The sequence below is a fragment of the Equus caballus genome, chromosome 18, assembly GCF_041296265.1.
Source record: "Equus caballus isolate H_3958 breed thoroughbred chromosome 18, TB-T2T, whole genome shotgun sequence".
NCBI lineage: Eukaryota > Metazoa > Chordata > Mammalia > Perissodactyla > Equidae > Equus > Equus caballus.
Genome location: NC_091701.1, coordinates 75,088,985 through 75,113,445, shown reverse-complemented (window position 1 = coordinate 75,113,445; position 24,461 = coordinate 75,088,985). Strand labels below are relative to the sequence as shown.

At 40.1% G+C, this 24,461-nt stretch overlaps 1 protein-coding gene across 18 annotated transcripts in view; it reads left to right on the top strand.

Annotated features, from left to right (window-relative positions):
- The window catches only part of SATB2 (SATB homeobox 2), a 197,987-nt gene that overhangs the window by 72,488 nt on the left and 101,038 nt on the right, over positions 1-24,461 (top strand). For all 18 annotated transcript variants that reach the window (XM_070242105.1, XM_014732597.3, XM_070242107.1 and 15 more), the window contains 2 exons: positions 18,284-18,410; positions 19,560-19,683. In XM_070242105.1, the coding sequence (XP_070098206.1) occupies positions 18,284-18,410; positions 19,560-19,683 (251 nt within the window). The remainder of the gene's footprint in view (positions 1-18,283; positions 18,411-19,559; positions 19,684-24,461) is intronic.

Sequence of the window (24,461 nt, the reverse complement as noted above, 5' to 3'; positions counted from 1 at the left end):
TATACAACAAGCACCCTGTGCTCACCACTCTGCTTAGGAAACAGAGCCTTCCCGGTACCTTAGAAACTTCTGCATGTTCTCCTCAACACGTTGGGTTTTCTTTAGCGTCAGGGAGCTCAGTGATACTGGATGGAGGAAGAGTTTGAAATGTCTAATTTTTTCCATTTCCATTTCTTCTACCTGGAAATAGAAAAACCTACCATCCCTTCTCGCCGAACCTGTTGCAACAGCCTCCTAACTGGCGTCCTTGCTTTTCACTCTTGATCCACTTCAGCTCAAACTCCCCCATAACCTACCTGAGTGACGTGACGGCTTAAATACAAAAACCGAGTAATGCCATCCATCTGCCTGAAACCCTTCGTCAGTTTTCTGTTTAGAGTAAAATCCAAATACTTGCTGTGACCTGCAAAGCTTGTTCTGGTCTCCATGCTTAACCACTTACTCCCCCTATTCCTGCTCCAGCCACGCTGGCCTTCAGATTTCTCAGCCTCAGCCAAGCCTTTTATGGTTCATGTTGTTGTTAGTGCCCTGAGTGGATTCTGATCCTAGCGCCCCTGTGCACAGCAGAGCGGAACCTGCCCAGGCTTTCTGCGCCATCCTCTCCCCTTCTGGCGCTCTATCTGAAGTGCTCCCTGCTAGTCACAAAGTTTTCATGGCCAGTTTTTTTGGAAGTGGGTGGCCAGGTCCTTCTTCCTAGTCCGTCTGAGTCTGGAAACTCCATTGAAACCTGTCCGCCATGAGTGACCCTGCTGGTATCTGAAATCCTGGTGGCATAGCTTTCAGCATCACAGCAAAACACAGCTGCCACAGTGTGACACCTAACAGGCAGGTGGTGTGGTTCCCTGACTGGACACAAACCTGGGCCGTGGCGGTCAGAGCCCTGAGTCTTAACCATGACCACCAGGGTTGGCCTTCATGCTTCATGACCGTCGTATATTCTTTGCCCAGCACCTGCTTTTCACCACTCTTTCGAGGCAGGTTCCTTTCCATCCCTCGGGCCATTTTCGGATATTTCTCATAGTGTCCTGTTATTTTTGTGCCAAACTCTTCTTAAAGTCTTAGTTATGTCTTTGCTTGTTGTTTAGACCTCGTAGACTCTACGTTTCATGGGTGTAGGCACCATGCCTATCTCGTTCACCACTTTGTATTTCTAGTACCTGGCAAATGCTCCATAAATGTTAAAATGAATGAGTGAAAAAATTTATGATGCATTTGGAAGAGAATATTAGTATTGCACAGATTTTTTTATGTTCAAAAGCAATGTATGGTATTTTGGGTCCAACAAAATACAACTGATTCAGTTCATTGACTCAGACCTACATCCCTGGACCTCCTTTTACCTGCGCATATGTTATTTTTAATTCTGACTGACCTGTTTATTAAATGTGACCAATTTAGTTTCAATAGTCCCTTAGACATTTATTTTATCTCGAGTACTTATGTCAGGTATTTAAAATAGACAGATTTAAGCAACATAGCATAGTAGAAGGGATCTTGATATAGTGGGAAGAATGTGGGCTTTGGAGTCATAAAAACCTGAGTTTAAATAGTAGTTCTGCCACTTGATAGCTGTGTAATCTTGGGAAACTGCTTAACCTTTTTGTCCTCTGGTATTCTCATCTGCAAAATGTGATGATAACATCTACCTTCTTGGTTTGTTGTGAAGATCAAAGGAGATAATATGTGTTAAATCCTGGCGCTGTGCTTGCCACAAAATAGGTACTTAATTCATGATATTATTGTTATCGTTACTATTATTAGAAACTGCGCCTGTAGCAAGTTGCTTTAACATTTTTCCGCTACTGTTTCTTAATCTGTAAAGTGGGGTTAATTCTGACTTTATACGAATATGAGGATTGCTCATGTAATGTATGAGTGCATTGATGCGGTACCTGGAGCAACCCTGCCTGGCTCCTCATTGATCCTCCCTAAATGAATAAAGGTGGTTAATAAAAACGATAGCATGAAAGAGTTGGGATCAAGTTACTTAGTGGCAGCTTGGAGTCTGCAAGTTCTGTTGATTCATTCACTGCATATTTATTGGATGCCTATTTTATGCCAGGTGCTCAGTTCAGTGCTGGAGCTACAAGGATGACATAAGCATGACTAAGACGAAGCTCCCTTGAGTAGCCTACAGCTTAATGGCGAAAGGGGATTTCACGTGAACCGTATAGTTATTTACCTCGTGAACGAATACAAAATGCAGTGAGATGAATTCTCTCAGGGGAATAGGAAAAGAGCTATTTCATCTGGGGATATTTTTTGAGTTGGATCTCATAGCAGGAGTTCTCCAGAGGGTAAGTGGTGCCGTGTTGTGGGAGAAGAAGTATGGGCTTTAGAGTCAGGCAAACCTGGGTTCCAGTCTCTGCCATCTTTGTGACCTTAGGCAAGTTATCTAGCCTAGTCTAAAATGGAGACACTCATATCTATGCCAAAGGATTTTTGTCAAAATCGATACAAGGAAGCGTCTGGTGCATAGTAAGAACTCATAAATGTGGACTCTTTGGAATCACCTGGAATTTTGTCCTCTTTATAAACAGGAAATTGCAAAATGGCCTCCACTCCCAAGAGTCAATAGTTAGTTATATGTCTTTACCTGGTCAAACATGAATTTTTAAAACTTGATTAGATCTTATCTATATCTTTGTATTTAAAGGTTGAAAGATTGGCTATTCATCACCACTTCTAGCTCAGTTTGTCAGAACATTTACTTGGCTCTTTAGGAGTTTCACTCTTTCCTACTGTCAGAGGAAATAATGCCCTCCTTCCTCTAAGATTCTGAACAAGGAATCAATCATTTTAAACTCTTTGTCATTGTGCTTGCTCTTTATAGCATCAGCAACAATGGCTGCTTACATTTGGTTAGCGGTTTAGAATTTACAGAGAGCCTGAATTCATATTACCTCATTGAACGTCCTTACAACCCTTGAGATGGAGGCCAGTATCATCTTGTTTACAGGGGAGGAGACTGAGAGGGATTGAGAGGTGGGTGACATGGTCTTCTGATTCGAATCCAGAACTTTTCACTTTCTACCATACCTGCCTTTCCGTTTAGCCTGTTTTCAGATTCTCTTGTTCCTTCCGAGGTTGACAGCATTCATCCTTATTCCTTTCACTACAACAGTCTTTGTTTAGCTCCTGTATGGCCCGGTTATGTAGCAGTCTCCTGTGACCTAGATTCCCCAGCTCTAGAAAAGTTTGCGCCTGCCTTTTGTTGATATTGATAGATTGGCATTTCTCAATCATTTCTTTCTTTTTTTTTTTTAATTGGCCCTGAGCTAACATCTATTGCCGATCTTTTTTTTTTTTTCCTCTTCTCCCCAGAGCCCCAACCAAGTACATAGTTGTATATTCTAGTTGTGAGTGCCTCTGGTTGTGCTATATGGGACACTGCCTCAGCGTTGCCTGATGAGTGGTGCCATGTCCACGCCCAGGATCCGAACCAGCAAAACCCTGGGCTGCTGCTGCGGAGTGCGCAAACTTAACCACTCGGTCGCAGGGCCTGCCCTCAAGCATTTCTTAATGCTCTATAGTGGCTTCTCATTGCCCTGTGAAGTGACTTCAAGATCCTCTTATCCTCTCCCTCAAAACCACCAGGCATTTCCTATTCTTGACCTTAAGTCGACCATCTTGTAGAGGTATGGAATATACTTATGATAATGGCCTCTCTGATGTGAATCTGTTTTACTTGTAACATCCTTGTGCTCCCTAGCACCTTGCTAAGCACCTTCTGTTTTTCTAAAGCAACAGAAAGCAGTTTCTTCTCTCATGGCTCTCTCTTGGGACTTCCATGTCTATATTAACTCCATTAAAAAAGTTATCTGATATCTTACCTCTGTGCATTTATTCTTCTCTTCCAGATTTTGTATGTCTTACATTACTCATCCTTAATTATTGTTGAGTTATTTTTCAGATTCACCCAGGCTTAAACTGAGTGACTTAGATTATCCATTCCTAGGATATAAAGAGCACTGCCACTTTAAATTATTCTATGAGCAGCAGAAGCTAGTGTTGAGATGATAATGGTGATACTTCATGTAATGTTTTTCTCTATTAGACACGTCATAGGTTAACAAATAATTATTTGTTTTGAAATCTCTGCTAGCTGCAGCCTGCTTCCCAAATTCAGGGTATATTTCCATTTTGCATGTTTTTACAAAATATAAAAACTAAATTCAAATGAAAACTGATTTAAAATTATACTGTAGAGGATCGTGAAGATCTATTAAAAGACACAAGCTTTTTTTTTTTTTTTTTTTTTTTTTAGCATTTGTGATCCCTGCCTACTCCTTTTCCTAGCACCTTTTATTTTGTTATCTTTGTTTCAGTAAATAGCCATTCAGGAAGATGGTTTGTATAAAAAGAATGAAAATAAATGCATGGAGGAAAATGTATGCACTACCATCTCCTTGTCTCTCCCTCTGAGATTTTATGTATGCTCAGCTTCAAAAACCAGTTTAAAAATAAAAAAGATGAGGGCGGTTGCAATCTGCTCCATTTTATGCAGATGAGGTATGGCCCTCGGGCACCTGCCAAACTGCTAATACGGCCTTCCGTTGGGCCTGATTAGTGTGAACCCAGATCTTCTTTTCCATTAAACCAGAAATGTATTTGCTGGGAGTAAGTTCACAAAAGAGGTGATATTTTCACTAAGAACCATGGGTCAGGTTACACTTGGGCAGTTTCTCAGTGTAGAGTGACAAACCAGCCTGGCCAACTATTTACTTGGCTACTCCCTAAGGACTTTGGAGTTTTCAGAGACCAGTGGGACTGTGACTTCCTTTCGTGCTGTGGCGACTTTGAAAGGTCATTTTCCTCTGCATTTCAAATGCAAAATGTTATTGTCGTTTTGGTAAAACACATCTGTAGGCCTTACCTTTGCAAAAGTGAATATTTTAAATCATGCAGAATGAACGTTTGTGTGAGGATAGTCACTCTGGGCCATTGAATTTTTGGATTATTGCAACAGTTATTTTGAATGCCTTGGGGTGAAGCATTAATTATCTTCCAAAATGATAATAGAGACAGCAAATATGAAAATCTCAAGCCTCTCTTATGACTCTATTAGAGCAGATTTTTAAGAAAATATTTTGATACTAATGATTGCATTTTGTGGGTAAAGAATAAAAGGTTTGTATGAACCAAGCAGGGACTGAAAGTAGGAGGAGATCAAATAGGGGTTCTATCTCCAGGTTTGGGTGCATAAAGAGTTAGAGTCTAAATCCAGCCCATATTGAAAATTGCTGGATATTTTACATGCACAATATCTCATGTGAAGTCATATTGCAATGCAAATTATTTCTTGCCAATGGAGGGGCAAGACATGTATTCAACAGTTGACATAGTCTACGTCATCATGAATGGATCAGAGAGAGAATTAGCTGTGCCTCAAATACCATAATACGTCCTTTACATGGAGGAATTGATGGGTGAATAAAAGATTCATTTTTTAGAGCTCTTATTCTGGTTTATTGTAAGCGTTATTATATGAACCACTCCAACCCAATATTCAGTGTCATCAAGTAATTTGGTAGCAGGAGCAAGAGTTGCAAAGCTCTTGCTTTTCTTTATTTTTCTTGACAAATACCAATTAAGTGCTAAAATTATATATCACATAGATGTGATTAGGGAGAAATTTGCAATCATTTTTGGACTCATATTTCCTAGAGCATAATCATGTTTCAATATTATTTTGCAAGCATTCTTTTGAGCCTCTGCTAAATGTCAGTCACCAGGCTAGGGCACGCAGATGAATGAGGTAGTCCATGATTGATTATGACTGGTTTTGAGATGTTTCCAAGTGTGTAAGAACCATAAATTGATAAATAAATGTTCAAGGGCATTTTAACTTAAGTTTAACTTACTGTGAATCATACTGAAAAGTATTATATTAGAGCTACAAATTAATAACTTATTTGTTTCTGGTATGGATTAATTTTAATGTGAATTGGATAACTTGGTTAATTACTTTCTTCTAGTGTAGCAACTTAGCAATACCATGATAAACATAAAATAAATGTCCAGTTTCTTGATGAATCATTATAAAGTGAACATGATAATAAACTATTGAAAACTAAAAATGAATATAAGAGGAGAATTTGGGCCTATTAAGGCACATGCTCTTCATCAGTAGGTAAAAAATTAGACGTGAAGAAAATCAGTCTTCTTACAGTGAATATTTTCTATGCTCTTTCTATGTATTGTAGAATGTATATGTTAAAACAACAAAATAAAACAACAAAAGGTGAAAGAAACTGATCTTTTTTTCACATTTGACTTAGTGACCTGAACGACTGAATAAGATTTTGAGATTTGTGACTTTCCTTCCTTTTAGAGGTGGGAGGTTGATGGTGGCTTGGTATTAGAATCAAAATGAAATATCATTCAAGTTGTTTCAAGGATGGTTGAATTAAAAAAAAAATCCACCTGATACCAAGCCCTTGGGGCCTTCTTTCCAGCCTTTTACCTAATGGAGCACAATAGAAATTTACATTATTTTATTATAATTATATTATATTATTATTAGCTCTCATATAATTCCTGTCTTCTCATCTTCCTTACTAGTTTTCACTTTTTAAAGCCTTGAATAAAAGGAATCCTTGTCTACAAGACTCATATATCAATGATTCCTTGGGAATTTCTTAGAATTTATAATTAGATAATTTTGAGATTTCAATACCTTGCTCTTAATTTTCAGCATCATGCTTCCTGAATGGATTAGATTTATTTATTTATGTGGGTTGTGCTAGGGGCTTAGTTGGCCATATATAAATATATCTTTAAGGAGAGGAAATTACTTATTTGTGGAAGCATGTAAACAATTTATTTCTTCTGTTTGGTGCTATGGAAATGCAAAATTGATCTAAGAGTATCTTGCTTGTTCTAATATTTGTGTTATTGTCTTTCATTAACATAAAAGAATCCCCGGGAAAGTCACTCTTAGCTAATAATTTGATTATAAATAAGTAATGGACACAATTATATTTATTCAGGTGGTAGTCCATTAGTTGTCTGTAGGCAGCAGCTTTTGTTATTTTAGTAGGAAGTGCAGTTGGCAGAATGATATTCAGTTAAAAACATCCTGATTGAACCGCGTTCCCTTTTGGTTGATGTGAAAGCCGTTGTTTTGCTCACCAACTGGCAGACCTTCAGTTACCCTGAACTTAGAAGTTGTTTACTATACTTTGAAAGTTTAAAAATGAGCCCTCCCTAAGAAACAAAAAGCTGGGTGCTTGCCATTTTTTTTTAATAGAAAAGTAGAATTTTAATGAAAGAAAAGTTAACCCACCAATTCAATGTTGAGTTTATTTTCACAGTTTTGAAGGCTTAATGTGTTTTTAAAATGACGGCAATCCAAGACGCCATTACTGGGTCCCAAAGTACTCAGGCAGTGTTTCTAGAAGGTCAGAGCTGCAGGAGAGAGCATCAGTAAGTCTCTGGGGGTGGCATGGATTCTATGAGAAGATTTGGTTTGAGGGTTTCAGCCCTCAGGGCTTTCTCTGCGCCTTCAGCAGCTGTCTAGGATATCTCTTGTGCTGGTCTCGCTGGATGTCCAGGGTGCCAAGAGTATAGGAGCTTAACTTTCTATTTGTTGGGGGTTAACAGGATGCTGGGGACAGAGTCTGGGTAGGGAACATCAGGTGAGCCTGCAAAGTGAGCTCATGCTGCCCAGGGTGATGGCAGAGTGGCCCTCCCTTTCTCCTGCCTTCCCTCCCTCCCCCCCCACCCATCTTCCTCCCTCCCTCCCTCTCTCCTTCTCTCCCTCTCTCCCTCCGCCTTCCTTCTTTTTTGCCTTACTTCCCTTCTTCCCTCCTTCCCACCTTTCTTCTTCCTCTCTCCCTTCTTTCCTTCCTCCCTCTCTCGCTTCTTTCCTTCCATGTTTGTGTGCCTCTACTAACTATCTGCCATTGTGGAGCTGAGAGTCCCGTGAGGAATAGAGACAGTAAGTATTTACAAGTGCGGAGGATCCTGGGAAGCTTTGCAGCAGAGGGCGGGGTGGTGAGATGTGGTTCCTGACGCCTCCGCTCAGATTTTGGCTGCTCCTAAAGATGCTGAAGGAGGCTCAGAGAGATGGAGTGACTTGACCCGGTTACAGAGATGGAACCAGTTTCCAAGCCCAGGTCTTTGGACTACATCAGATGACTTGCCATGTTAGCCAGTGACATTTTAGACGTTTGACCTTTTTGCTTAAGTAAAGGAAACTTTTCCTTAAAAATATCCTAAAAAATGTATTGCTTACTTCTTTCATGTTCACTTACAACTCATGAATGCCAGCACATGTTTATACAGCACTTTATAAGTTTTAGTATGGTTTAGCTCATATTATTTTATTATAATTACCATTTTGTGAGTTAGGCAGAGGAGTTTTTTGTTGTTGTTGGTGGTGGTTTTATTCTGTTTTTGCTTTCAAATTCTCATTTTATAGAAGAGAAAATAGGGGCCCAGAGAGGTTAGGTGAGTAGTCCACAGGTGCAGAGCTATTGTGGATAGGAGGCAGATCCAAGACCAGACCTGGATACCCGCTTCCCAGTCTGCTGCTCTTTGAAACGAAGGGGCTTTCTTCTTATGTCACACCCCCTGTATTTTAGGCATCCTCATGCCAATGGGGCTGGACCACGTTGTATAAAACAAACTGACACGACCCTTGCTTTCTGGTGGGTTTTAGTCTGAGTAAGGTCAAGAGTTTCTGAAGTTGATGCATATACAGGAAACTTTTTTCTGGCTATGACCTATTCAGCCCATGCCAAATCCTCCAAACGTAAAAAGAAATGGAACTCCTAACCATCTTCCTTCTCACACGCCCTCACTTCCTCCTTTTCTCTTTGCTTATCCTACCTGCTAGCAGTGAGACTATCTGCTGTGAGATGGAGGAGAGGAAACTGGGAATTTGTTGGTCTCCTGCCTTCTCTCCAGGAGAATCAGTGGATTGATCTTCATGCTCCAGGTCCTCATTTTTACCAGGCAGTGTTCACCAGACCTGGCTCCTTCTCAGCATCTCCTGGGACCCACCCCTGGAGCTTCTCTTCCAGAGGCCAGAGTGGAGCCCACAACTGCTCTAGGGGTGAACTAGGAACCCATTCACTTAACATGCCCACTCTCAGCAGCACAGTCCTTACAACACTGTAAATTCCTGGGAATGGGGAGAAAAAGAATTCATTTCTGATCTTTCCCTATACTCCAGGTCACTTGTAATTGTTTGGCCCAACTACCCTGGGATAACTAGACATCTTGTCAGGAATAATCGCTAGGTCTCTACCGTAGTTCAGTTGACCATTGATTTGTATGGCATTTTCCTGACGTGGCTAAATATTTAAGGGGGTGCAAATAGATCATTGTTATTACTCATCACCTTGCATGTTGTAACTATAGATCTACCTTCAATTTAATTCCAGAGACATTTGCCTAATGAGAGATTACATCCTATGTATTGGGCCCTTGGCTTCTTTATTATAACCATTAAAACTGTTGTACCATATTTAAAAGTTTGGTTAGCCACATTTAAATATGACATTTCCAAAATATGGAAATCAAGGAACTGTCAGAACTTTTTTGAATGTAAAATATCTGAAATCTGCAAACCATGTACATTATTAGATTTAATAGTAGAGTATATATGAAGATGGACTGAAAGTAAAAAACTATTAAAATGTTCTTAAAGGAACCAAAGACACTTTTTAAAAAAACTCAACAAAACCCCTCCAAACCAAAAGCAGTTTCCATTTTGTAATAGTTACAGCCATACTTGCTTTCATGTCATGTACTTTCTTAACAAATTACTGTGAAATCAGGTTAGTTGGAACATGAATAAAAATGTACAGCATACATGAATATACTTTTTGCCTTCATATTATATGGCACCATTTTCTTTGATAATCAACATGCCATCATAATATTGCCCTTAAGATCAGATATTATGTAACCTTAAATTATAGGAAACAGAATATGCCTAAGGACAATTCTGGAAGGTATAATTGGGAGCATGCAATTGATGGGATTTCCAAGGGCGTTGAGCCCATTGATGGGGTACCTAGAAAGCCAGGTCTCGGGAAACCTCTTGTAATGTTCGAGCTCCCATCTGAAAAGAGTACATGTCATTAATTAGGATGTGGAATATGTGTGGCAACTGTATTTTTAGATCTTCAGTAGATACTTCTTACCCCAGAGGATGCAGAAACACTGGCTAAACATAAGTTATGAATAGCATCTGCTAGAATGTAGAGAAGTATGTTTAAAAGGCTATACTTTTTCCCCTGTCTTTGATTATTAAAGATATTGTAGGGGGACACATGTGGAGGGAGCTCTCTTTATGCATATGTATTTCTGAATAGAAAGGAAAAAAAGAGAAGTTTGTTTGTGTTACCTGCCAAAATTAATCCTTTAATTCAAAACTCTTTTAGGTAATGATTAAACAAACTTAGAACAATAATAAGAAAATATATACCAGATGAAATAGTTTTTAACCAATGACAGAAGCTTAGAACCGATCCCAAATAATTTCTCATAACACTTTTCTTTCTCATTTGTCCTATTCTCCCATGTAATAGTTTTAAATGGCACTCTTATGAAATAAATAACTAAACACTAACCATATTTTTTTCATATCCTGACCAATATTTTGGCTGTTTTTCAGAAGAATTGGAATTTTGAAAATTAAATAAAGGTTTCTAAAATACCAACTTCAGAAAGTTTTATTTAATTTGTGGAATAATTTTGTTCTCTCTCTGTTTTTTTTTTTTTTTTCAATAAGGTCTTTATTAATTTAGTCTAGTTACTTAGTGCTTATATTAAATAATCTAATAAAAGTCATGGTTATAACATAATGTTTCCCAAATGTGAAGCAGCATCTATTACATGAGACAAAATCTTTATGCTGCAAAATGTAAAAGCCATGTATAGAATTACCAGGCACCAAATGGTACTGTGTATATCTTTTAAGTAGAATGTTTCTGTAGTGTAAGGGGGTAGTCAGCTCAAGAAAAGTGTGGGAGACAGCTGTGTGTCACCATAATTTAATCAGAAAGTGCTCTAAAATTCGTATTTCAGCTTTTTAATACTAATAATGTTCCTAATGATAATTTTCCCTGAAAGATACAGATGTGATTTAAGAATAAAAGTTAGCGTTCTTAAAAAGGGAAAAACCGATCTTGCTTGTGTTTGCCGATAATACCTATGTTATTGTTGGTAGACGAGCTGTCTGTGGCGACAGGCTATGGTACATTTGGGGGGTGTGTGTGTGTGTATGGTGTCTGTTGACGTTCAGATAAATTTATATAACAGTCTAGCCTCAACATTTATTCTGAATCGTTGAATTATTTATTTTTGTCTGGTGTTTTCTTTTGTATTGTTATAAATACAGGATTAACTGTATTGTAAGTTCCCAGACAAGCATGTTGTGAGGTTTCATTAATTTGTGTTAGTTATAATGGCACTTGAATAATGTAAAATGCCAGAAGAATGCTATTCTATTTTCCTTTTACTTTTGCCCCAATACGAGACATTTGAAATATAGACATCCTTTAAAATCAAAGCAGAAGGTGTAGAAGAATTCCAGTAAGTTGTATTGAGGTACCACTAAGCTATGCGTTACGCTGCTACAATTTGATGATGTACCACAGTTAGGCCACTGGTTAGAAACACAGGCTGAGTTATTATATACTGCTGGGTAGTGATTTCCTGTGAACTGATTTATGCGTAAATAATTCTATGTTCTTATTATATAGGACAGACAATTTTTAATTTCTTTAACAAAGCATAACTGAACAACGAAAAATTATACGCTGAGCATAGGGACACAAGCACTCTGTGGAGGGTGAACAGATGCAATCAATGTCACCAGTACTCCTGTTTTTACAAGGGGCCTCATCAGCAGTTGGTGTATTGTGGAAATTATACCCCTAACCAGAAGCCCCAAGGCTTAGGTACTCTCAGGCTGGGGTTTTTATTGATACTCTTTTGCCGACATCTTTTCCAGGAAGTTATGAGATATATAAACCCCACCCTTTGGATATTAAAGCTAATGTCTCGTTTTTTTCCCAGGCTGAATTTTCACTTTGCTTTTAAAATTAATGTTAAAATGCACCTGGAATAAAAGAAAATCATTCCTTGAGCTGCATTATAGGAATGCTGCTGATATCTGGCTGGGTTCCTGTGTCTGTCTTACAGATTGGTATGTGGGTTTTATTCTACAATATGCCCAATATATACCTGTTTTATCAGCATCTATCTATATGCCACTGCAAAAAGAGAAGTATTCTCATGTACTTTACAGGGCTTCATGAAGTAAATATTTCTTATATTTGGGGTACAGGGGGTAAATCATTTTGGTTTATTTTAAGAGTGGTTTCACTTGGCTGTGTGTTTAAGAATAATAAGCTTCTCTACTCAAGTGCGAGCTCCATAATTACAGGGATAGTGTACACTGGGTTATCTTTGCATCTCCGTGACTTACGCTGGAGACACAAAAGAAAAATTTGTTGAATGAATGAATGACTTGTGCTTAATACAAACCATTCTGATGTTTTATTGATTATATTGTATTATCACCACGTTTTATTTTATCCTCAGAGGTGATCGACTTTTCTAAAAACTTGAATCAATTATTGATGAACTATAATGTGTAATCACCACTCCTGTTTTTACATGGTTGGAGGTAAATAATACTAATAATATGAATTATGCATCTGCTGAGAAGACTATTTGATTTCTTTGAGAAAATGATAAAAATAAGAAAAACATACAAACACATGCAAGTATTGATATTTCTTTTTGTGATATGTCAACTCTCGACTCTGGCTGAATACTGCATTGAGAGAGTGAAAACTGGTTTCCATTATTGCATCTTTTTAATTTTGGACAAAAATTGCCTCCATTCTCAACCTAATTTTATGTCACTAATGGGAAATTTACCTACAATTGCATTTTGTTATTTGGTTTAGAGTCATTACATAAAGAGTGGATTGGTCCTCTGTATTTTAGTGAACAGATTTGTCTGGATGTAAACAATTTCATTTATATTGTGCTCAATTCAATCATGTTAACATTTGTATGAATTTCAACCCCAAAATAAAGGCCCATAATTTGTGACTCAAAGACCTTGAAAAACTACGTCTTTAATAGTCACCAGGCATTTTGTAAATGTTTGCAGATGATAAATTCCTTGGCACTAGGAAAGATGATTTGGGAAACAATGTTTATGTCTGAAATGGCGCTCTTGTGGGAGGCGATTTTTTCCAGAGAAGTCCCGAGTGTAGCTGACTCTTCAGGCTTCTGAGCCTGTCACCTGTTTGCTCATTAGTCTCATATGTTCCTTTGTTTAACATTAAATGTCAAGACCCTACCTGATGTGTGGCTGTGGACGAGCCAGGGCCCTGCCCTCCGGGGACCTATCAAGTGGCTGGGCATTGGCACATGGGCAGAGCTAAGTGGAAAGGGTTGGTCCAGTAGTTGGAAAACTTGTCAGGTGAAGCCCAGGGTCTAGTCCTGGCTGTAACCCACTGATGACCTTGAAAGGTCACTCTTCTCTGATCTTCAACTCACTTCCAGTTAGATTACTGAGCCCCTGCTGTCCTCATGAGGGTGAGCTAATGGTTTGAAAACAACAGTCCGCAAACTGTAAGGTAACATAAAGGGATATTGTGATGAAGTAAGTTCCTTATGAGACACACAAACCAACCAAGAATATTTATTGTGCATCTGTGTAGAGAAAGAATTACTTCAAGCTGTGTTGATCAGGGTTGGAATTATTTATGGGGCAGAATTTGAAGAATGTGTACAATTTCTAGAAGTGAATATTGGGGATCAGTACTCTAGACATAGAGAGAGTGTGATACATATTCAGAGAAGAAATGGGAACTGGCGTTTACTGAGCAGCTGCCATGTGCCTGGTGGGCTCGAGGTGTATGTGTGTGTGTGTGCATGTAGCCCTACCTAATTTAATCATTGTTAGTTTTTCTCATTTTTCAGATTGAGGTTACAAAACCTACTTATGGAATGTGAGCATTGGAAATAATATACATGTATAGTTATATATATTATTATAGTTATAATAATGTACTTTGATAGTTATGCCCTTTTTATTGAGCTTTCTCCGATACTGTGAGTCAGATACCCCTACTGGGCACGTAGCCTGTTCTTTCTTCTCTATCCTCCTCTACTGTGCTGTGGCATTTGGTGGGGTCTGGATCTTCCCTTAGAGGGAGCCAGGAAGAGGCTGTATGGTTGTGATTAGACACACCTGTCTGTATTATTTAGCTCTTTTTTTCTCCCCTCAGAATGCTTCCCTCTGTTAGTCCACCTGCATTCTAGTTTAGGTTAACTTTCCTCAAGCTTTGCTTTGACTGTTATGTCTACACTCAGAACCTTTCAGGATCTCTTTTTCCCTGACATTTACTGAGCACTTACTGTATGCCAATCCCAGTGCTACACTCTCATTCTCATTTAAGGCCTCAAGGCAACCCTAAAGGGCAGGCATCGTCATTATCCCCATTTTACAGGTAATGGAAATGGAGTCTTGGGCAGACTAAACAACTCGCCCAAAGTCTCTGATGGCAGAGGAGGCGGGGTGTAAACTCACCTCTGATTCCAGGCCTCCATCCTGACCTCTGACCCATACCGAGTGCTGCTGAGTTGGGCATTCAAGGCCTTCCAGACTTGGAGCCAAGCTCTTTTCCAGTCTTTTCTTCCAATGTGCCTCCCACTTGAGCCAGTGTGACTTATAGGATACTAAGGACAGCGAGAACATGGTATTTGAAGTGAATCTGGGCTCTGTTACTTCCCAGTGATGTTACTCAGGATAACCCAACTCTTCTGAACCTCCGTTTCCTCCTGGAAAGAGTTGAAACTGGATGTCTAGGGGTGAAGGTCTGATGGAGAAATGGGAGGTGCACGTCCAGTACATTTGATGGTGCAAAAATGAGGGACTGAGGGGAAAGAGGCTGTCGTACTGTTTTTGTTAGTTTTAAAGTAGAGGCGAGCTGAACCCACTTATAGGTAAAAGGAAAGGGGGTGCTGAAGAGCAAGGATGGAAGAAATGAATGGGGGGGAAGGCAGGACTATAAGGGGGGACAAAATTGACCTACAGTCCTCTTTTGTGATTTAAAATAACAGGCCTTTTAGAGGCACATGACTGAATTAAAGATCGAAAGACAATGAAGTCCTAAAAAAATCCTTGAGTCAATATTTTTTGAAATAAATCAACTATATCTTCCTGTTAAGAAGTATTAAAAACATCTAAATAATGACTGTAAACAATTGTTGAGATGAATTATATCCGGGCTCTGTACTAAGGGCCTTCCATTTAATCTGCACAATATTCTGATAAGGTCAGTACTTTCATTGTGCCATTTTACAGATGAGAGGACAGGGGTATGGAGAAGTTAGGTAACTTCTAGAGTTACATAGTTAGTGGGTGGAGGAGCCAGGATGTGAACAGAGGCAACTGGACTGCCTGCATTCTTAGTCCCTATGTATACTGCTTCCTGATTTGATTTCCTCAATTGACTCTTGACCACTAACCCAAGTAATATGTTTGTGGATTTTATATCAGGGAAAGAGGACTATATCTAAGGAATGTATTTCCCAAGAGGGCAAATACTTTAGTCAGAGACCCTGTCTGGAGGAAAGGCTTATTAAAAAAGAGTTACTCCAAGCCCTCCCTGGCTGGAGGAGAGCAGCCTTCTGGATGCAGCTGTCCTGGCAGATCTTGCATCCGCAGGCCCTGGTAGATAGTTGAGCAAAGAACATGACTTCTAGAACTGTGCAGATTAGTCAATACGGTGTGAAAAAGAAAAAGCTCGGGCCACGTCCCGTTGCCTGAAAATAGCGTGTGCCAACAGCTCTCTTCCAAGAGGTAGAGACCAACCTGGAGCAGCTGCTCCCTGTGGAGGTGTTAAGTTGTGAAGACACCTGTGTGCATCTAATTCTAGCCCAAACAAATCTCCTTCCAGCTCATCAAGGTGGGGAGAGAATTTACCTACATGGAGATTACTATTTCCAGTAGAGTGATTTGTCTGTCATTTCCTGTAGAGATGCCTCCCCTTCAATGCTTTTTTTAATGGAGGTATGATTTACACACAATAAAATATATGCATATTAAGTGTTCGGTTTCATGAATTTTGACATTTTTTATCCCTGCCAAACGACTAACCAAAACAAGAAAATCCCCTTTGTTCCTTTGTAGTCGTGTCCCAGCCGTCTATAGGTAACCGCTTGCAGACTTCTGTCCTCATTGATTCGTCTTGCCCGTTCTTGTATTTTGTATAATGAAATCATACAGAGACATCCTGTTCTGTCCGGCTGTGTTGTGGTATATTCCTACAGTGGAACACTACTCAACGATGAAAAAGAATGAACAGTGACCCACAACAGCATGGATGAATCCCCGCAAGAGCCGTGCATGGAAGTTTGCAGGATTCGTTTCTTGTTTCTTCACAATACCTTTGTATCTTAGAAACAAGGATGACCCACAAAATCACCTTCTTCTACTCGCCTATCATAGGGCACAACTGTCAACTTCATTTTTTCCCCTTCTAATCTCTTATAATAAAATATCATGTCTTTAGATGATACTTCATTTATAGGCTATCATAATGATTTTTTAAAGTGATTTTAAGAAAAGGAGATATGTTAGATGTTACACAGTGTTTTTTAGTATTTTCAAATGTCAGAAGGAGTAAAAGAAGGAAGGAAACGGATCCAGCCTCTTATGGGTGGCTGTCCAGTGGGCCCTGGATGTTCATTTCATGACTGCTACGTGCTGCGTGCTGTGCACTTTTCATTGTCATGGGAGAGAATGCTAGGAAAACTATCCCCACAAGAAAACAGCTTTTCTTGGCAAGTGAAATATGACTTAAGGAGCCAGAACTGGAGACATACGGTACTATGAATGAGAGCTGTGTTACTTCATTGGATCTGAGTCCAGGCGCTATTTACACTGCAGCATATTCAGCACCAGATTGTTAAATCTTAATACTGAAACAGTGCATCATTTTAATATTTTTGTTCTGTTTATTCCCTGTTTTCAAGCATTATGTCAAGCATTGCGCATTCATTTATTTCATCTTGGACAGGACGTGCCCTGACCAGAAAGTTCATTTCCTATTATTGGAACATCCCCCGATAGCTGTAAACCATCATTTTGTGAAGCTTTTAAAAGGTCACTTGGGTATACAGGTGTTTTCCCTCTTTGAGGATAAAAAATGTTTTTTGAAAGAACAGTATAGTTGGACTCACCTGTATTGTCAAAAATAAAAATGCTGTTTCTCTTCTATCACTAAAACATAGCTGTTTTTTGTGTGTGACAGTTTCTGACATCCTGGAGACCGTTAGATTTTTCATAGCATGCGAAAAACTTGTGTTGCTCTGTTGTTTGTGAAATGGATTCCTCTTTATTTTTTTCATCAATGTTATGTATGCCCTATGCACCAGATCAGACGGGTCCATCTGAGGAATAATTTAGCATTTTCACCACATGTTGCTGAAGTTGTCCCATGAATCTTCCTATAACAAGGGTGTTCCTAAAATCATGCTCTACGCAGCCCGGGTTTGACCAGGATTTTCATTCTTTCTCCATTGTTACACGTGTTTACCGTATGCAGCAGGAAATCCACAGGGAAAGGGGACCATGGTCCCTCTAAAAAGAGCTGAGGAATTAAAAAAAAAAAAAGAAAAAGGAAGCTGAAGGGATCTTTGCTATTTCTGATCTGTGGTCAATCATTGTGCTATTGGAAAACAAGCCTCTGCCTGGCGAGACGCGGATCTGGAAGTGAACTCTAACTGCTCCATCAGCTCCCAGTGCCGTTCGCACGGGGAATCACACCACAAGCAGGATGTGACTGTGTGTGCTGAGCCCACACACAGGAATCTTCTTGTACAATTCAAAACCGAATCTTATATTTACTTAAGGCTTGCTTTTTTTATTTTTTAGTTTTTTTGTCTATGAAATCAGCAGTCCGGTATATTTAGCATCAGTCTTAAGTTAGAATGTAAAACAAGACTTTGGGGGAAGGAAGTAACCGTATGGTTTTCTAAGTAATTTAAGAAACAGGAAAACATAAAAGAACTGATTGTCCGTGATGAAGCCTCATCCTTTCCTTCTCATCTTCCTCTATAGTTAACTCACTCAATGGTCACCCAGAAAGAAATAGGTTGTTGCACTGGGTCGTAAAATATCACTGAGTGGGCCTTGAGTGTTGACTATTGAATGACCTTCTTAACATTGAACAAACAGTGGGAAGGTTTAATAAATGGCAGGTATGTGTTTATTGTATTTTTCTTCTCTGTGCAGGAATAATCAAGCTGGGGAGGTGGAACCCTCTCCCCCTCAGTTATGTGACAGATGCACCTGATGCGACAGTGGCCGACATGCTGCAAGATGTCTATCATGTTGTGACGTTGAAAATCCAGTTACAAAGGTGGGTGTCCCTGAGCACCTGCCCTTCCTTACTCTCGGAGCTGCTCTGTTGATCGTGGAGTCACCACAGAGATCAGCATGTCCCATCTTTGTTAATTTCTAGACATTGGATGAAATGAAAAAAGGCGAGAGAGGAGGGAAGGAGGGGCACTTCACCGGCATCTTTATAGTCCACATTCCAACTGTTTTATGTTTTGTTTTCAGAAGCAGTGAAGTGGTAACCTAGGGGAAGCCTGGTAAATCATTAAAAATCTGCAGCCCTTGAAGGGGAACTTTCCACAGCCCCTAATTTAATGGGTCCTCTGGTTAAATGCTTAGCACGTAGTATTTGAAGAATAAACACCTCTGTCGTTTCAGGTTTGTGTTGTGAGGGGTGAGTTTTGTGCTTGTGTAGCAGGCTTACCAAGAAGGTGCTAGCACTGGACATCTTTTTCTTCCCTCTCTGGTGGCCCACAGAGATTCTGGGAATGCTTTCTTTCCTTTTTTTTCCCCAGATACAGCATCCAGAGCAAATTATGCCCTAAAGAATCTAGAGGTTCTCTGTAGAGTCTTGTATGTGAAGAGCCTGCAAGTCATGTGATATAAGGGAAGTTGTCCTTTAGGGTAAAGGTTTCAATTCGCCCCTTTTGGAGAGTTTGTACTTTAATAGGAACCCAACATTCCCATCCTTGTCTAGGAATGCTTTAGTGTCTTCTCTTAAAAGTTATATTTTGGTTAGGAAAGTAGCATCTCTGAATTGTTCTATGAGGGTGAAGGGTGGGCCTTCAAGCTTCAAATCTGACGGACTATTCGTTTACGTTTAACCTTAGGAATGTCCAATAATTAAATTGGTATTATGGAAGTTTATAGTCACACTACATGCCATTTCTATCAGCAGGTTTGAGAAATCTTATTTTAAAAAATCAGCATTTCTTTGTATCTGAAATGACTCTTTTTCTCGGGCTAATGTGATAACCAACATAAGGAGACAGCATTGGGCTCTATCAAGGTCCTGGAGAAGCAGTTCTGCTCCCCTCCCTCATTCAGGGCCTCCTTAGGCCCATTCTTGAGCGGTCCTGACACTGGCGCAAGACCAGGGAGTGGCGGTGGCATTGGGGCCGTTTAGTGAGGTTTGCATGGCCATGTCGTTCATTCTTGCTCTGTTTTCCAGTTGTTCGAAGTTGGAAGACTTGCCTGCGGAGCAGTGGAACCATGCCACAGTCCGCAATGCCTTAAAGGAACTACTCAAAGAGATGAACCAGAGCACATTAGCCAAAGAATGCCCTCTCTCCCAGGTCAGTATTCTGGGGTTCTGGGAGATGTGGAAAGCCACTGGTGGCCCATCTAGTAGGAGGGACACCACTGCTTAGACAGCTATCGTCTCTGTCTTTTATTTATAGTCACACCACGTTTTAGGTGGGAAAAACGTGGAGATTGTGGTGCTTTTTATTGTAGAAGTTATCATTTATTGAGAGTTTTGATGTAATGGGAGTATATTAAAATGTTTTACATTCACAATCTTTAACGTCTCACATATATCAAAAGAGGTGGGTATCAGTGTCTCCGTTTTATGGATCAAGAAATCAAGGCTCAGAGAAATACTTTACTTGCTGCAGCTTACTCTGTTGGCTAAGTGGCCAGTTGAGACCCTAATCCACACCTCCCCTCCCAAAGCTCTGGCTCCAGATCGTTGCTTTACTTGGTCAATGACATGAGTGAGCCATGCAAAGCTTATCTTAATTTATTCACATTTCTTTATTGAGCCTTTTCTCTGTCTAGTAGAAAGGGATGATCTTTAGGTCATACACATTTGTGGAGATTTTATAGTGAATTCTCCATGTGAGAATGCATCATGAGAAAAAGTAATTCTCCATTTTTAGTGAACTGATCATAAACTAAAGAGATTGAGAGGATCAAAGGAAGGACAGCAGAAGAAAGGGCTTCTTTTCCATTTGCGTCACGAGTGATGGCCCCACTTTTTCTAATGCTGAGATGATGTTTTGGTGGCTATGGGCAGTGGCTTAGGACTGCTGTGAAATGAAGTCAAGTTGACATTATTTAAAGCCATAACTGGAAATCCGTTTCCTGGCATGAGTTGCAACACTTGATTTAAGACAATAGACTACATGTCTATGAAGTTCAAGGGAAGGTGGCAAGAACCATAGAGACTTGATGCACCCTGAGTTGTGTTCTAGAATAATGGGTCTTCGGGGGAAGCAGGAAGCCTAATGTTTAAGAGCATGCATTCTGGAATCACTTAGATCTGGATTCGTGTCCTGGCTTACAAGCCTCTATGACCTCACCTTTATGAGCCTATTTCTTTGTAAGAAAACCAGGATAGTAATAGTTCTAAGTCATAAATGACGAGTAAATGAGATAAATCACATAAATTCTTGGCTTGGTGCCTGGCATGCAATGATGCTCCATAGACAGTATCAGCTATTATTATTGAGACATGATATTGTTGGTGGGCACTGAATAATTTTTATGTGTGTCTTAAGGAGTGTTTTGGAACATGCATCCTCTGAAGCAAAACATGCTGTTAATATTTTTCCTTCCAAAAAAAATCAAGGAGGCATGCTGCTGAGTAGTTGGCAGCTAGATAGAAAGGGGCAGTGGTAGTTCTTGACCATCACTTATGTGCCTGTTCTTGTGCTTACACCTTTCATGCAGGCCATTTCAATACCTGCATATAGGTACAAATGTAGGGGCTAAAGCTTGTTGCTAGAATTTTAATTTACTTCATTGTGGTTACTTATGAAGTTAAAAGAATAAATATTTTGAATTATTCTAATCATATGCAGGGACTGGATAAAGAACAATTTTGGAGGGACTGGCCCGGTGGTGCAGTAGTTAAGTTTGCATGTTCTGCTTCAGTGGCCCAGGGTTTGCCAGTTCGGATCCTGGGTGTGGACATGGCACCGCTTGGCAAGCCATGCTGTGGTAGGCGTCCCACATATAAAGTAGAGGAAGATGGGCACGGATGTTAGCTCAGGGCCAGTCTTCCTCAGCAAAAAAAGGAGGATTGGCAGCAGTTAGCTCAGGGCTAATCTTCCTCAAAAAAAAAAAAAGAAAAGAAAAGAACAATTTTGGAAAAAATTTTAATCATTTGTCCTGAATTTCACTGTTAGTCACAATTAACTATCTCTTGGATTCACATGGAAGTCAAAATGGGCTTTGCCTGGAGGGCACAAGCTCCTAACTTAATATCACCAGTTCAGAATTTTATCTAGGGTTTTTAAGGCCTATGGGAATTTGGTCAAAACTGATCTATTGTGATTCTCAAGTTTGGTAATAACTGTAAAATGTGATGAGAGAGACACATGAGGAGAGAGAACCCCATCGTGAGCTGAGGGCCCAGAGCTCTAAGCTCAGTTCTTTTCTGTTGCGTGTGTGATTCTGGGGCAGGCCCGTCTACTCCCAGCATCTCATTAAACTCATCTATAAACTGGGCATGATTGCATCTACACACTTCACTTAATTTGCAGAGTTGTCTTGAGGTTCACGTGAGATCATTTTTATCCCTACCTTAAAAACCTCCCTTTCCCCCCTTTTTCTAGTCTCATTGCTTTCCCACCTCATTGCCCAACCTAAAAAGTTCTTCCTCGTCCCTCTTACGTTTGATCCTATGGATTCTACAGCTTCGATATCTGAAATCTTCCTCCTTTGTGGCATTGCCTTGCTCAGACTTACATCACCTCTCATCTGAAATATTGTAAGTCGTCATGTGTCACAACCTTTCACCTGCTTCTCCAACACTGATACTGTGCTGTTTCCTGTCTCCAAGCCTCCATGACCCCCTGCCCAGCCTGTAGCAAGTACCGAGGGCACAGCAGAGCCAGTGAGAAGCGTCAAGATGACATGTCCAGCCTGATTTCCCACCAGAGCCCCTTCCTCCCTCTACCTGCACCCACTCTGTGCTCCAGACACACGGAATTACTTATTTTGGAACATTTGCCACGGCTCATACTTCACCAAAATGTTCCCGAGGGTGGGAGAAACAGAACTAGTCCCCTTGTATCCTTTGCATTACAAGGCTAACAAAACAACTTCTTGTGTTTTTTAAAAAATTTGTGCAAAGTTTATATTCTACTCCATATACCTGTGTTTTTGATATTTTTTAAAGTGCCATAAAAATCACTTTACTGGTTAAATTATTACCTTGCTTCTGTCCATGTGAGATTGGCCCGCCAGGGAGATGTACTGTGTTAATCTCTGGCTTCGGAAGCCCCGCACACAATGCTGGTGACCCTGGAGTCCTTCAGTTTGATGCTTGCTTTTGCATACGTGATTTCTCCTGACTAGCATGTGCTGCTCTTTTCTACTTGATAAAAATCATCTTTCAAATTCCAGCTGGAAAGTCACTGCTGGTGAAGTACCCCGACCTCCTGGGTGGAGTAGTTGCTGCTTCTGCTCTTAGTAGCCGTTTGTACACACCCCTGTCACAGCACTTCTCACAGCCTGTTGTCAGTGTTATCCAAGTTCCCATGGCTGATGGACTGCCCACAATAGCCAAAGCCATCTCTTGTTTATCTTCGTGTTCTTAGCGTTCAGCGCAATGTATGTCTTGCACGTAGTTGTCATTCTAGTGCAGGAGTTCTCAACTTTGGCCCTATTGTCCTTTAGGGCTGGATAATTCTTTGTGGTAGGAGGCTGTCCTGTGTATGGTGGGATGTCTAGCAGTATCCCTGGCCTCTACCCCCTAGATGCTGGTAGCATGCCACCATCCTCCCTCCCCCACAGTTTTGACAGCCAAAATGTCTCCAGACATTGCCAAATGTCCTATGAGGGGAGTAAAACCCATCTTGGTGGACAACCACTGCTCTAATGTGTTTTATAAATTAAATATAAATTTCTTTTAGAAAGTCCTGTAAAATTTTATCATTTGTACAGTGTTCTTGGAAGCTCTAAAATATTTTCCACTAGGAAGTGAATACAGTAATTTGGTGGTTGACACCCGGTACATTTTCAAACAGGAGCTCAGTTCTGTTCCTTACATTTGGGGTGATTTGATTTAGGCTTTTGGTATGCTGTGTGATTACAGAAAATCTTACGGGAGTAGTCCTTCTCAGCCAGCATGGACATGTAATGGGGGCTCCAGCATTAATCCGACAGTTATTAACCGTAAACGTTCCAGATTATTCACTTATTGCATAGCTAGATTACATTTCAATGTGGAGAAAAGCTCACCCATTTTGTTGGTGGTTGTCAGAGAGCAGGTGCATCTGTTTTTTTTAAGTTCAACCTACGTAATGTGAAAAAGAGTACCTTTTTATTCTAAGAAGGTGAAGCAGTAATTCAAACATGTATTCCACCAGCATTACTGGAGTCCTGATTGAGAGTCAGGTCCTTTACGGTGGGCTGGGGAGAGAGTGGTGAAGATGAGAGAGGGATTACGCTTTGAATTTAGGAGGAAGGGAGTGAAGCACCCAATACTACTACTTCAAAGGAGAAAGGTAGGTTATTGGGCTATTTATAATAGTCTCAGTTCATGAGTAAAAGATACCTGTTTTTGAAATAATTCCTCCTTATTGCCCCTAAACCAAACCATATTAGGTATTTCCTCACTCAAGTTTGGCGGTTGCATAAAGGAATGATTCAGTGGCTAGTATATATTTTCCTGAAGATCCCAGTGGTCCACAGTTCAAAAGAGCAGCCTTGAAGGCAGAAGAAAAGAGTGGGAAAGTCCATAAGAGGGCAACAATTGTAGGCTGAGGCATATATATTTAAAGGGAGGGAAGTCATGATTTAGCTATTCTCTTGTCTGGCCAGATGTTTAGAAAGTATAGGTTGTGTTTGTGTCTCTGTGTATTTATTTTTGATTTCACCTTTCAAAATGTGTTTAACTGTTGAGACTCTCTTCCTTTTCCTCTGATGTTCCCCTGAGTCACCACTTCCAGCATCTTCCTTTGCCACATAGTCTGTCCTTGAAGCATCTTACTTTATCATACCTTAGGCACAGGTATCCCTTATTCAATGGTCTTTTCCAACTGTTCCAATATGAAAACATTATGAACACATCTTTTTGTGTCTTACCGATTTTTACTTGAGGACGAAACCGCAGGTCCTCAGG